This window comes from Pseudochaenichthys georgianus, chromosome 3 (genome assembly GCF_902827115.2).
Source record: "Pseudochaenichthys georgianus chromosome 3, fPseGeo1.2, whole genome shotgun sequence".
Taxonomy (NCBI): Eukaryota; Metazoa; Chordata; class Actinopteri; order Perciformes; family Channichthyidae; genus Pseudochaenichthys; species Pseudochaenichthys georgianus.
Window position 1 is genome coordinate 21,565,565 of NC_047505.1, and position 12,153 is coordinate 21,577,717.

Sequence of the window (12,153 nt, forward strand, 5' to 3'; positions counted from 1 at the left end):
ATTACTCGACATATCCTCACAGAGCTCCGCTTGGTATGCGGTTAGCAGTGAGGAAACGTTCAGAGCCCTGGCGGACAACGCTGCGGCTCTGTAGGACCATTCAGTCATGGTCGACTGGAAACGGTCCACCTTTGCTGGCAGCATGGGGTTCCTGCTTGGTGACGGGCCCATCCTTGGTAGGAGGTGGGCTGCCACCAGCAGTTCCATCGGCGGTATGCGGAGCAGGCCGAGCCTCTCTATACCGTCACAGTCTAGGGAGGAGGCGCCCTGGATTGGGGCCTTGTTGCTAAAGGGTCGGTCCCTCCACGAGACCGACACCTCATCCAATATCTCCGGGAAGACCGGGAGGAGTTGCCTCCTTGTCCTCGTTGCTTGGGGATAATGTTTCCCCTCGTAACGGGACCTGGCGGTCTCCTTGGCCATTTCGGGCCACGGGATGTCTAGCCTGGACGCAGTGCGCTGACACGCGGCCTGCAGGTCCATGCTCAGACAGGGCGAAGCTGGTGTGCTATCGCCCGGGAGAGCAGCCATCGCTCCCGGGTTTGCCGTTTGAGCCGATGACGGGAAGAAATCTTCTTCTTGCTCATCCGAATCAGACAGGAGGGACTCAGAGGTGTCCTCTTCGTCCTCCATGTAGTCTAATTCCAGGACATCCTCCGCGGGCGAGACCATGGTGAGGTCTCGCCGGGAGCTCCCGCCTGGTGAGGCGTGGGGCTCCGTTCCTGCGTCTCTTGCCGCCACTGGGTCCCGGCCTGACACGGCGTGGGATCCCGGTTCCGCAGCTGCCGCTGTTAGTGAGCCCCAGATCGACACAGTGAGGGGCTCAGTCTCTGCGGCGGACGCCCCCGTGTCTTGATTGCCAAACGGCGAATCAGTGGACATGAGGGAGTCCTGTTCCAACAAGCTAGCTTGATGTGCTAGCCGTCGGTGGAGGCTCTTTCGGGTGAAACGGGCAATGCCCGCACGAGCCGGGGTTGTCGATAGCCTCCTATGCGTGTTCTAGCCCGAGGCAGGATGAGCAGACCTGGTGTGAGTCTGTGCCTGCTATCTTCAACCCGCAGCCGCATGACCGAGCCTCCGAGTCCCTGACTCCTCTGGTGTGAGGGGGAGAGGCGTCCATCTTGTTCGCCTCGTGGCGTGGAGAGGACCCGCTCGTAACAGGTACGTCGTTGAGAGAATATTGACTGGTGTGTCAATATACTTTGCTCCTCCGTGAGAGAGAAAAAGAAAAGCGTCCTCACTACTGTGGTGTCGGTAGTAAGGGGAAGCTAGCTAGCAACAGGTGCGTAGCTAGCTTGAGAAAAATCAAAACCTTACCTTACTTTCCGGGGAAATAAACGGCGAGGTCGATTTTAATACTAACTGGCGTTAGTATTACCGTCTTCTTGCGAAGCAGAAGGAGTAGCCGGCGAGCGCCCGTCGACCGAAATGTTTTGGATTTGGGTTCAGTCTGTGGACTGTTAAGCTTGTCCGGCTACTGTAGAGATGTGCTCTGAAGCGAGAAGAGGTGTTTGAATGACGCATGCGTCGTGGCGCAAGCTACTTATAGGGGGTGATTCCCTGACGTTGACGTCAAGATCACCAGCCAATCAGGATTGGCGTAATGAGATTGATGCTTCTGTTTGCTCCGCGATGAGGCGTATCCCATAGTGAGACATCGAACGGAGTGTTATGAATGAGAACAGAGGGATATTAGGGATGTCTAAAATGCATGATCTGTTTGGTATTTTGAGCAAAACACATCATAGACATGTTTTTTATATATCTGAGAATATACCTCAAAATTGCATGTTAGGAGATCTTTAAAATACGTTCGTAAACACGGCATCTATGCAACGGGGATGAACTCACTGTGACCTGGAGCTGACAGGAACCAGCTCATTGTACGGCTCCGCCTCCTGCTCCAGGTCATCTGCAAAGCTGCAGTTCCTCCGCAGGGGGGGGGGAGAGTGGACGTCCAGCAGGCCTGGGCTTCTGTTCACTGCCAATCACACGCAAACACACACATTAGACTAGTTATCCATATATATGTGTATCCAGGACATTCACAGATGCTGGTTCAGTTGTGCTGTTTTATAGATTGGGACTCGGGTCAGGTCGAAGTGTGGTGATTTACTTTAATTCAATTGATCTAAATGCTTGCTTTAATCTCTTGCTGCTTCTATCAACAACACAGAAGTAATTGAGCCTTTATGGTGAATGTGCTTGCTGAGCTAAAAGTCACAGCTGAAGTATGGCTAAAATCCCTGATGCATTATGGAAGGTTAATACATTGTGGGAACATTATGACCCGGTCTGTTTGATTGCCTGCTCTGTTTAAGAAAATTACCGAGCTGTCATTTTCTGATGGGACAAAAAGTGATCTTGTATAATGTGGCAATTTCAAAATAATTTGGTGCTTGTGAGAAACATTTTGTTCAGAACAGCTCATTTGCAAAAACAGACAAAGGCTGTTCTTAAAGGTGGGGTTGGTAAGTTTCAGAAACCGGCTCGAGATACACTTTTTGTTATATTCCATAGAATGCTCTTAACATCCCGATGGCAATGAATATCTTAAGTGCCGGTTTCTGAAACTTACCTACCCCACCTTTAAATTGAATACACCTATATTCGTTTGATTGATATTCCCTTGAGTGCACAATAAAAACAACATTTTTCATATAAATTAACTTTAAATGAGGTGTCTTATTAAAACAACATACCATGTTGGTACTCCCTGGAGTGCGAAAATAGAAACACAGGACTTCTGAATGGTTTAAAGTCCCTTCACTTGATTTTCCTGATAATATTTACATTATACAAATTGTACAATTGTTTCCCTGAGTAAGATGACTATTAAGCTCTTTTCAAAACAAATGGCATACCTTATTTCACAGATCATAATAAAGAGGCCTTATTATGTTGTTGGAGGTTTTCCCTTCCCTGTAGTGTTATACTGTATGTGCATGTAAATGCTCTGCAAAGGCTAAAATCCCAAGGTTCCCTCAGAGGGAGTTTCTCTCCCAGACACTCCCCCCCCTGCCTGAAGCGTCTCCATTGGACTTCTTTGTTTACTTCCGTAACAGTTGAGGTGAAAAAAAAAATATGAACCGAAAATGAGGCCCCTTATAAACGCATCAAACTGTAGTTCACTCTTCAAATGACCTATGTGATGCGACTGTTTATTACTTTAGAGAAAAAGCAACCTGAATATCATATCATAACATCATGTTGTTACCTGGAGGTGGTGAGCTGAACTGAAGGGAGGACAGAGATGTCCAGGTCTGCTGGCAATCTGAAATACACGTGAAAGGAAACACAACCATTAAAAATATTTACCACAGCACAACAACAGGACAAACAAAATATTAGTTGCAAGCTATGGTGCAAAGCATTCAATGTTCTACTCATCACTCATATCATTACTCAAACATAAAACAACAGGAGCATGTACTAAAAAACGGTGCTTTTAGAGTAACAGAAGATAAAAAAGGAGAGCAAGTGAGAACAGTAAGGGCACTGAGGACATGTGCTGGACGTGGACACTAACAGCAGCTCACCACATCCTGCCAGAGTGTGGAGTCCTAGAGAACCAGCTACAGACAAAACATCAAGAGAGGAAAAGGACACAGAAATAGGCAGTTGATTTAGATAAAGAATACCATTTAGACACATAATTAGAGAATATATACACACATACACCGGGAGGCATTTCTGTTCCCTTCATTGTTATAAATAGGGTGGACCAAATCATATTTTTGCAGTTTAAAATAATGTATGTAAAAAATGCTTCCTCCAAAATGATTGATGAAGTTTAACAGATCTTTCATACTTATCCCCCCCCCCCCCCCCCCCCCCTCTGCTTGAACCACACACATCTTCAAACAGAATCTACATTTGTGACTGTTTCCTGCACAGTTGTGACCATAGAAATAGCAGCAGCCATTTGTACACTGTTTACAGTTTTTTACAGTTACAGTTCCCATTGCAAGGATCAGCATAGCAGGTTACTCATTAGTCAATGCAACAGTGCCATTTCCTGTTGATCTAGTCAAATGGTCACATAAAATATTGAAAAGTTGTGTAAACTCATTTTGAATCATCACCTCTCTGCAACAAATCCAACACAAGCTGACATTATAACTTTGATTAATTTATTGTACAGCTGCTGTTATGCTGCATTTCTTTTAAATAGGTGTACCTAATAAATTGATAACTGTGTGGAAATAGTAGTTCACTTCTCTTGAATTTAATATCCAGTAAGGTAACAATTGAATTTCCATCTGAAATGATTGCATTTTAAAGACAGAGGTTGTGTTTCTTAAAAGCCATGCATGACAATAATGTCAGCTGACTCCAAGCAGCAGATCACTTGTGTACCCAGCCAGTGTTACCACACACCAGATGGCAATGCGGCAATTTAGCTAAATGATTCATAGTTAAAAGCAGCATGTTGTAGATGTTAGATGTGCAGTGCGACCTGCAGAATCTATTTAGCTTCAAATCAAAAGACACTGATTTTCATTGAACACGAAGCGAACAGACAAGCACATCTTCACAACATGGGCAAATTAAATTCTGCTGTTGCTCTCAGGTCTGGGTGCGAAGCAAAACCATTTGCACATCTACATGTTGGCTAGGCAGCTTTTCAGGTTACCAGCTGGTGTTAAATAAAAAGGTTATATAAGCACAACAAAGAGTGTGATCTAATACGATGTTCACATATTACAGGCATGCTAAAAGTATCCATATTTATCTCCTATTGAAAACAACACACTATCCTCTCTCGTATCTCATTTTGACCATTAATTCCCTCCATGCAGCACTGACTTCAAAAGGTATGGTTTCAAATAAGTGCATAACACAATGACGAGAACACATTAAGGGATATCATTAGGGTTAAAATGAATAATTATGTCAAGGAGGATTTTGAATTTCTCGAGTGTTTGTTGCTCTGGGGAGGTGTTTAGGTTTTAAGAAAACAGCTCAGTAACTCTTATTCCAAGGCTTTCAGAAAGACTGTCAGAAGGTCGTAAGCGGAGGATCATTTGTGCTCTGATTCATATTCGGGGTTTCTGAATTTCGATTCTTAGGTGTGACGCTGGATGAAAACCTGACATGGAAATCACACATAGCACATGTTAAAACCAAAGTGTCTAGGAATATTTCTGTTCTAAACAAGGCAAAGTATTTGCTAGATTACAAGGCATTGAGGATGTTGTACTGTTCACTCATTTTGCCATTTTTCATTTATTGTATAGAAGTGTGGGGCAACACGTATATGAGCAACATAAAGCCATTGTCAATATTACAGAAAAGGACAGTACGAATAATTCATAAAGCTGACTCAAGAGAACACACCAACAGACTGTTTTTTAAGTCAGGACTCTTGAAACTCAAAGACATAGCTGAGCTGCAGACATTATCAGTAATGCACAGGGCAAAAAGCAGAATGTTACCAGCATATTTACAACAGTTGTTTGTTTTTGGATAAGACAAGGAAGACCACAGAAGGAAATTAAATTTTAAGCATCCATATGCAAGGACTACTCTTAAACAAATGTGTATTTCGGTAGTTGGTGTACAATTGTGGAATTCTCAACACAAGGATCTAAAGAATTGTATATGTATTTTTCAGTTAAAGAAGTTGTATAAATTAAGAAAGATGGGACTATATGAAGCAGAATGTGAATAAGTCTATGTACTCTGGTCCTTCATGTTTTTGATGTATTTGATGTGATGTCTCCTCTGTATTTGCGGGTCCCATTGCCATTGTTATTGTTATTATTATCATCATGCGTCGCTTTCCACCTTCTTCTCCAGTAGGACTCAGATGAGGGTGTTGTACTTTTCCTTTCCTTATACATGTGATGTTTTGGTGTTGGTTTGTTTCTTTCCGTTAACCGTCAAGTGGGAAATAAGTATTTTTTTTTGTGTGTTTCTCTTAGTATCCTAAGATACTGTTATGTTTGGCTGTGAAAAAAAAAAAAAAATATTATTATGAAGGGCAGACCATCTATTTGTATTTATTTGTTTTTTTTAGAAAGGGGCAGGTCACATAAGATTGTATTCTTCTCCCTGCTCCTTTTCGCTCAATGGTAGTCATGTTTTGTGGCAATTATTGTACATTTGGTTTTGCGTACCATGAACGGGACAAATAAAAATGAAATGAAATGAAATATTTGTAATACACTGTCTGTCTATCACTCTTAGTCACTGCTCTATTTGATACTTCTTAAATACCTTGAGTCTGCTCTCTGTTCTGAAAAAATAAAGGATCCAACAAACTCATGGTCGCTAGAACATGAAGTGAATATGAGCTAAAAGCATGTTGATATTAGAAAATGACTGGGATGATATACAAGGGCAGATTAATATTTGATAGATGTGTTGATGGGTGAAACACTCACACACTGTTTTGCTCTAAACAAAGACAACAAGTTTAAAGCTTCCCTAGCTCACTTTTGAGAATCCCAATGGGCCGGTACCGAAGTGGCACCCCCCCCCTGTTCATGTGGGCTGGGCTGCGTGAGATTCCCGGGGTGATTTTTTTGTCCCAGTCCACCCCTGAAGGCTGCTAATATCACCACCACAAGGTGTTCAACTTGTTTTGGGTTTTTGAGAGAATTTAGAAAAATTACAATTGGAACATACTAGTTTAAAACAGTATAAGCACAATGAGGCTACAAAGTCTGACTAAAGTAAAGAATTCCTTGACATCCTCTTAAGGCAAGGCAAGTTTATTTATATAGCACCTTTCAACACAAGGCAATTCAAAGTGCTTTACAAAAAACGAAAGACATTAAGAAAATGGCACTTAAGTCAAAGTCACTCTTTTTTAAGACACTTCAAAGCTATGATGAGATATTAAACATGATTGTAACAAAACATGAACATCTCTTATAGTGTTGAGTGTAGAACTTATTTCAGGCATCTAACAAAAAAAATCATTAAACAAAATCCAAATAAAGGACTCTTATTTAGCGCTCTTTGTCAGTGCAGACAAATGAAAATGTTCATACCTGATGATGGCACTAGCCAGGGGATCACCAAGCCATTATATAGGCACAACTCTCCCCTATTCCCTTATAGCAACCTTCCCGTCATGTGCCATATAGTCTGCATCACACAGTCTTAGTGGTCCATCCTTTGTTTTTGTTTCCAGACAGCTGCTTCCCTGTTCTGCCTGCCTGCTCCATCGCCTGTTTAGCTCTCCCTCGCTGACTGATTGCTGGATTGGGCCTTGAACCTCTGATCAAGTAAACACTTGATTGCTTTGAACTGCTCTGCCTGTGAGTCCACACATCTCCGTGTGCAGAACCGCTGCCGCACCAAAAGCATTTGTAAAATTAAAGTCAACTGAGATTTTGCTATAAAAATGTTTTAATTTAAAAAAACAAAAACTGCAACACATTTTAAATGTATTGATTGGAGACGTGTGGAGAGAGAACACGCAGGCTGCCTTAAATAGCTTTAGAGAGATGCAGTGTATGATTTTAATTGCTTCTTTATATCACTCTTAGCCCTACACTTTTGATCCTGCAGTATACAGTAAACTGTGTGGAGTTTTCAAAGTTCAACAGTGCAATAGTTGAGTTCATGCTCATCAATGCAACCTCACATTTTCTTGCTGAATTGTGCTCATCCATCTTTAATGCCTGGACTTTGTCCTCTCCACCTCCTGTGGCGACAACTGAAGATCTAATCTTCCAACATTTCCTTTTTACTCTATCATCACTGAATGTGTGGTTTGTAGCCAGCACAGCTTCAGGCTTTTCCTTTCAAACTTGTGTTCACCTTGAGTGACATTGCGAGAGATAATGCATATTTTTAATTAAATCACGTAAATGACTAAAAGAAAAAAATGTAGCCCTATTTACTGTAACATCTAGAGTGTGTTCTCAAATGCGTTGTGTTGTATACAAGGTCTTTGCACTGATAAAGGTAAAAGCAACCCAACCTACTGCATCAGAGATGAGAATAATGTACGGTTTGTCCTATCTTTACCTGTGCCCACAGTGCTGTACACATCTGAGCTCAGCTCTCTGCCACTGTCGAATACAGAGTCGAACGTGATGCTGGGAATTGTGGGAGAAGTTGGACCGTTGTCCTTGTCACTGCTCTTCAGCTTCCTCCTTATCTTCACCTGCCCAAGAAATACAAAATTCTCAGCTCAAGAAAGTTTTCCTGTGGATAGCAAAACCCTGTTCACACTTTATGGAAAGATAAACATGCAGACATACTTATTAGGCTGTCACTGATATGGCCAAAAAATGCAGCCTTGTGAATCTGTAGTCTGTAGATTGTATGTTAAAAAGCCAATAAAATAAGTTGTCAATGATGTACATTTCTATTTTTGTTAAATTCATGTATAAACTATTTGATTGAGGTCTAAGTGCAGCAGCACATTAATCAAATTGACTACTTTATATTTGAATAATTTCATATTGTTGTGATTTCACAACTTTGAGGTGAGACCCTGAGTCTAGAGAGAACACTTTTGACACAGAAACAACATTTTAAAGTGTATGCATTAGTGTGGGCATGGTCGAATAGCCAAGTAGGCCCAGCAGTAATATTGAATAATCAATACTAATATTGAACGGCAGCTGGCGTTCTGCTGGCAGTTGCATACCTTATTTTCTTTTCTGCCCTACTTTCTTGTGTTTTTCCCTACAGAGATTTCACATCAACATACACACCATGGAGTTATTGATAATTATTGAAATCTTTTACAAAAAGCATTCAGTGTAATGCAGAAGCAAACAACTACTGTCCATGTAAAGCTATAGGCAAGGCAAGGCAAGGCAAGGCAAGTTTATTTATAGCACCTTTCAACACAAGGCAATTCAAAGTGCTTTACAAAAAACGAAAGACATTAAGAAAATGGCATTTAAAATCAGTCATTAAAAAGAAAAGATAATAAAATAAACATTAAAAGACAAAATACATGGAAAAGTTACAGTGCAGTTTAAGATGTGAATAGTTCAATTAAAAGCAGCGACAAAAAGAAAAGTCTTCAGCCTGGATTTAAAAGTAGTAAGAGTTGTAGCGGACCTGCAGGTTTCTGGGAGTTTGTTCCAGATATTTGGAGCATAATAACTGAACGCTGCTTTTCCATGTTTAGTTCTGACTCTGGGGACAGAAAGCTGACCAGTCCCTGAAGACCTGAGAGATCTGGATGGTTCATAATTTAGCAGTAGGTTAGAAATGTATTTTCAGTAGGACTAACCATTCAAAGCTTTATAAACCAGCAGCAGTATTTTGAAATCTATTCTTTGACACACAGGAAGCCAATGTAAAGACTTCAGAACAGGAGTGATGTGATCCACTTTCTTAGTGTTAGTGAGGACTCGAGCAGCGGCGTTCTGAATCAGCTGCAGCTTTCTAATAGATTTTTTAGTGAGACCTGTGAAGACACCATTGCAGTAGTCGAGTCTACTGAAGATAAAGGCATGGACAAGTTTTTCCAAATCCTGCTGTGACATTAGTCTTTTAATCCTAGATATATTCTTTAGGTGATAGTAGGCTGATTTAGTAACTGTTTTAATGTGACTGTTGAAACTCAGGTCAGAGTCCATGACTACACCTAGATTTCTGGCTTTCTGGATTTCTGGCTAACTTTTATACGTTCTGCCTTGGCTCCAAAAACCATTACCTCAGTTTTATCTTTTTTTAATTGGAGAAAGTTCTGACACATCCAGTCATTGATTTGTTCAATGCACTTACTCAGTGTTTGAATTGGAGCATAGTCTCCTGGTGAAATTGTTACGTACATTTGTGTGTCATCCGCATAGCTATGGTAACTTATTTAGTTGTTTTTCATTATCTGAGCCAGTGGTAGAATGTAGATGTTAAAGAGAAGAGGCCCCAAGATGGAGCCTTGAGGTACCTCACATGTCATATTTGTCAACCCAGATGTGTATTTACCTATAGAAACAAAGTTTTTTCTGTCCTTTAAGTAGGATTCAAACCAATTTAGAACTGTTGCAGAAAGTCCCACCCAGTTTTCTAGTCGGTCGAGTAATATGTAACACTGAAGTTCTGCCACTGTCTGTGTTTAAGTGGATGTCATTGAAGACCTTTACAAGAGCAGTCTCAGTGCTGTGGTTTGGACGAAAGCCTGACTGGAACACATCAAAACAACTATTTAAATGCAAGAAATTACTCAACTGTTGAAAAACAACTTTTTCAATGATTTTACCTATCGCAGGTTTGATATGGGCCTGTAATTGTTAATTACTGAAGCATCTAGATTATTCTTTTTTAAGAGGGGTTTAATCACTGCAGTTTTCAGGGCCTGTGGAAAAATACCTGAGTGAAGAGATTTGTTTACTATATGAAGTAGATCTAAGGCCATGCAAGGAAAAACATCTTTGAAAAATCCTGTTGGAATAATATCAAGGCAGCAGGAGGAGGATTTCAGAAGTTGAATAATGTGCTCTTGGTTTTTATCATTAATCTGATGGAATTGTGTCATGGTGTTTGAATTGATATTAGGTGGACATAGGGACAACACATTTGCTGTACCTGATGCAGAGGCACTGACTGCTTGTCTGATTTTCTGAATTTTGTCAGTGAAAAAGGAGGCACAATCATTGCACGCCCTGGTGGATAGAAATTCAGAGGCTCCTGACACTGGGGTGTTAGTTAGTCTGTCGACGGTAGCAAACAAGGCACGTGCGTTGTTTTTGTTTTTGGTAATGATGTCAGAGAAGAACGATTGTCGTGCGTTTTTCAATTCCAAATTATAAAGGCCAAGTCTCTCTTTATAGATTTCAAAGTGAACCTGGAGATTTGTTTTTCGCCACCTACATTCAGCTTTTTGACACTCTTTTTTCTGCTCTCACGGTCATGGCCTTTCTCCATGGAGATATTTTCTTCCCAGTCACTTCCTTTACCTTAGTTGGAGCAATGGCATCTATAACATTTTTAATTTTTTAATTAAAATGATCTACTAGCTCATTTACTGAGATGTTAGCAGGGGCAAGTGTGGAAGAAAAATTATGAGTAAACATTTCCCTAGTATTTTCAGTTAAATATCGCTTTGTGGTTACCTCTTTTTGAACATTTTTGTGAACAGAAATAGAGCTCTCAAAGAAAACACACACAGGAATGGCCAGAGAGTGCAACATCAGTCACCACAACCTTAGAGATATTCAGACCCTTTGAGATAATTAAGTCCAGAGTGTGCCCCTTATTGTGCGTGGGCTCCGTCACATGCTGAGTCAGTCCATAGTTATCAAGAACACAAAACAGTTCTTTAGCCCCTCTGTCCTGGGGGTTGTCAACATGGATGTTAAAATCACCAACAATGACTAGACGGTCAAAGTCAATACACACTATAGACAGCAGTTCAGTAAAGTCATCAAAAAAGCTTGCACAGTTATAGTGAAATAATAGCAGAGAATAGTCACTCTCCGTTTGTTTTTGTTGAAGGCCTACTCTGAGTTTCTCTCGATCTTCTTTGTTTAAGTAGCTGGTCCAGCAGCGAGTCCATGTGTTTGCCATTTAAAGCTTTTTTAATACAACATTCAGAGCCTTCTAAGTTTAAGGGGTCTCAACAGGGCAATGGATGAGCCGTCAGCTAGCAGCTAACATGTTAGCAAGTAACAGTGCTAGCAGCTAACGGTATAGGCTACAGTCATAGCTTGCTCACCTGAAGGGATGAAGTGAACAGATGTTTGCTGTCCTAAACTGCAGCTGTCCCCGGACATGTCACTGTGCGTAAAAAACTCAATTGTGTAGTGCTTGTTTGGCTTGTGTGTCTGATGCAAAGGATGAATAATTAACGTATTAGCTGCCCTCAGCTGCTTTATAGTAGCTCATGGTTTTGAGTCTTTGTGTTGGTGTTGTGACACTGAAACATCCAGACGTAAAGTTTGCTGAGCACAGGTTTAAATTTGATTTGCTAAGCTTTTTCAACGCTACAGAATAACAGACGATGTATGATAATCAACAAACCTTCTGTAATAAATTCACGCATGTGCAGCATTTGTAAATTATTATATAGCACTGCATTCAACAAGATAACGACATCTCAGCAAACTGAAACGTTTACTTCATCTCTGGATTTTTCAAGTTCAACACATCAAAACACAGATGTTGTACAACACACACAGGAGGAGTGTCACTGCTCAAGAAGACATAACTCCATGATAGCAACAAGCATAT

The 12,153-nt window shown here is 41.0% G+C and overlaps 1 protein-coding gene across 1 annotated transcript in view; it reads right to left on the bottom strand.

Annotated features, from left to right (window-relative positions):
* The window catches only part of kcnq1.1 (potassium voltage-gated channel, KQT-like subfamily, member 1.1), a 62,618-nt gene that overhangs the window by 20,545 nt on the left and 29,920 nt on the right, over nt 1–12,153 (bottom strand). Inside the window, exons 10-12 of the mRNA XM_034102702.1 lie at nt 7,987–8,125; nt 3,218–3,274; nt 1,852–1,981 (exon numbers count right to left, since the gene is read on the bottom strand). Coding sequence (XP_033958593.1) covers nt 1,852–1,981; nt 3,218–3,274; nt 7,987–8,125 — 326 coding nt within the window. The remainder of the gene's footprint in view (nt 1–1,851; nt 1,982–3,217; nt 3,275–7,986; nt 8,126–12,153) is intronic.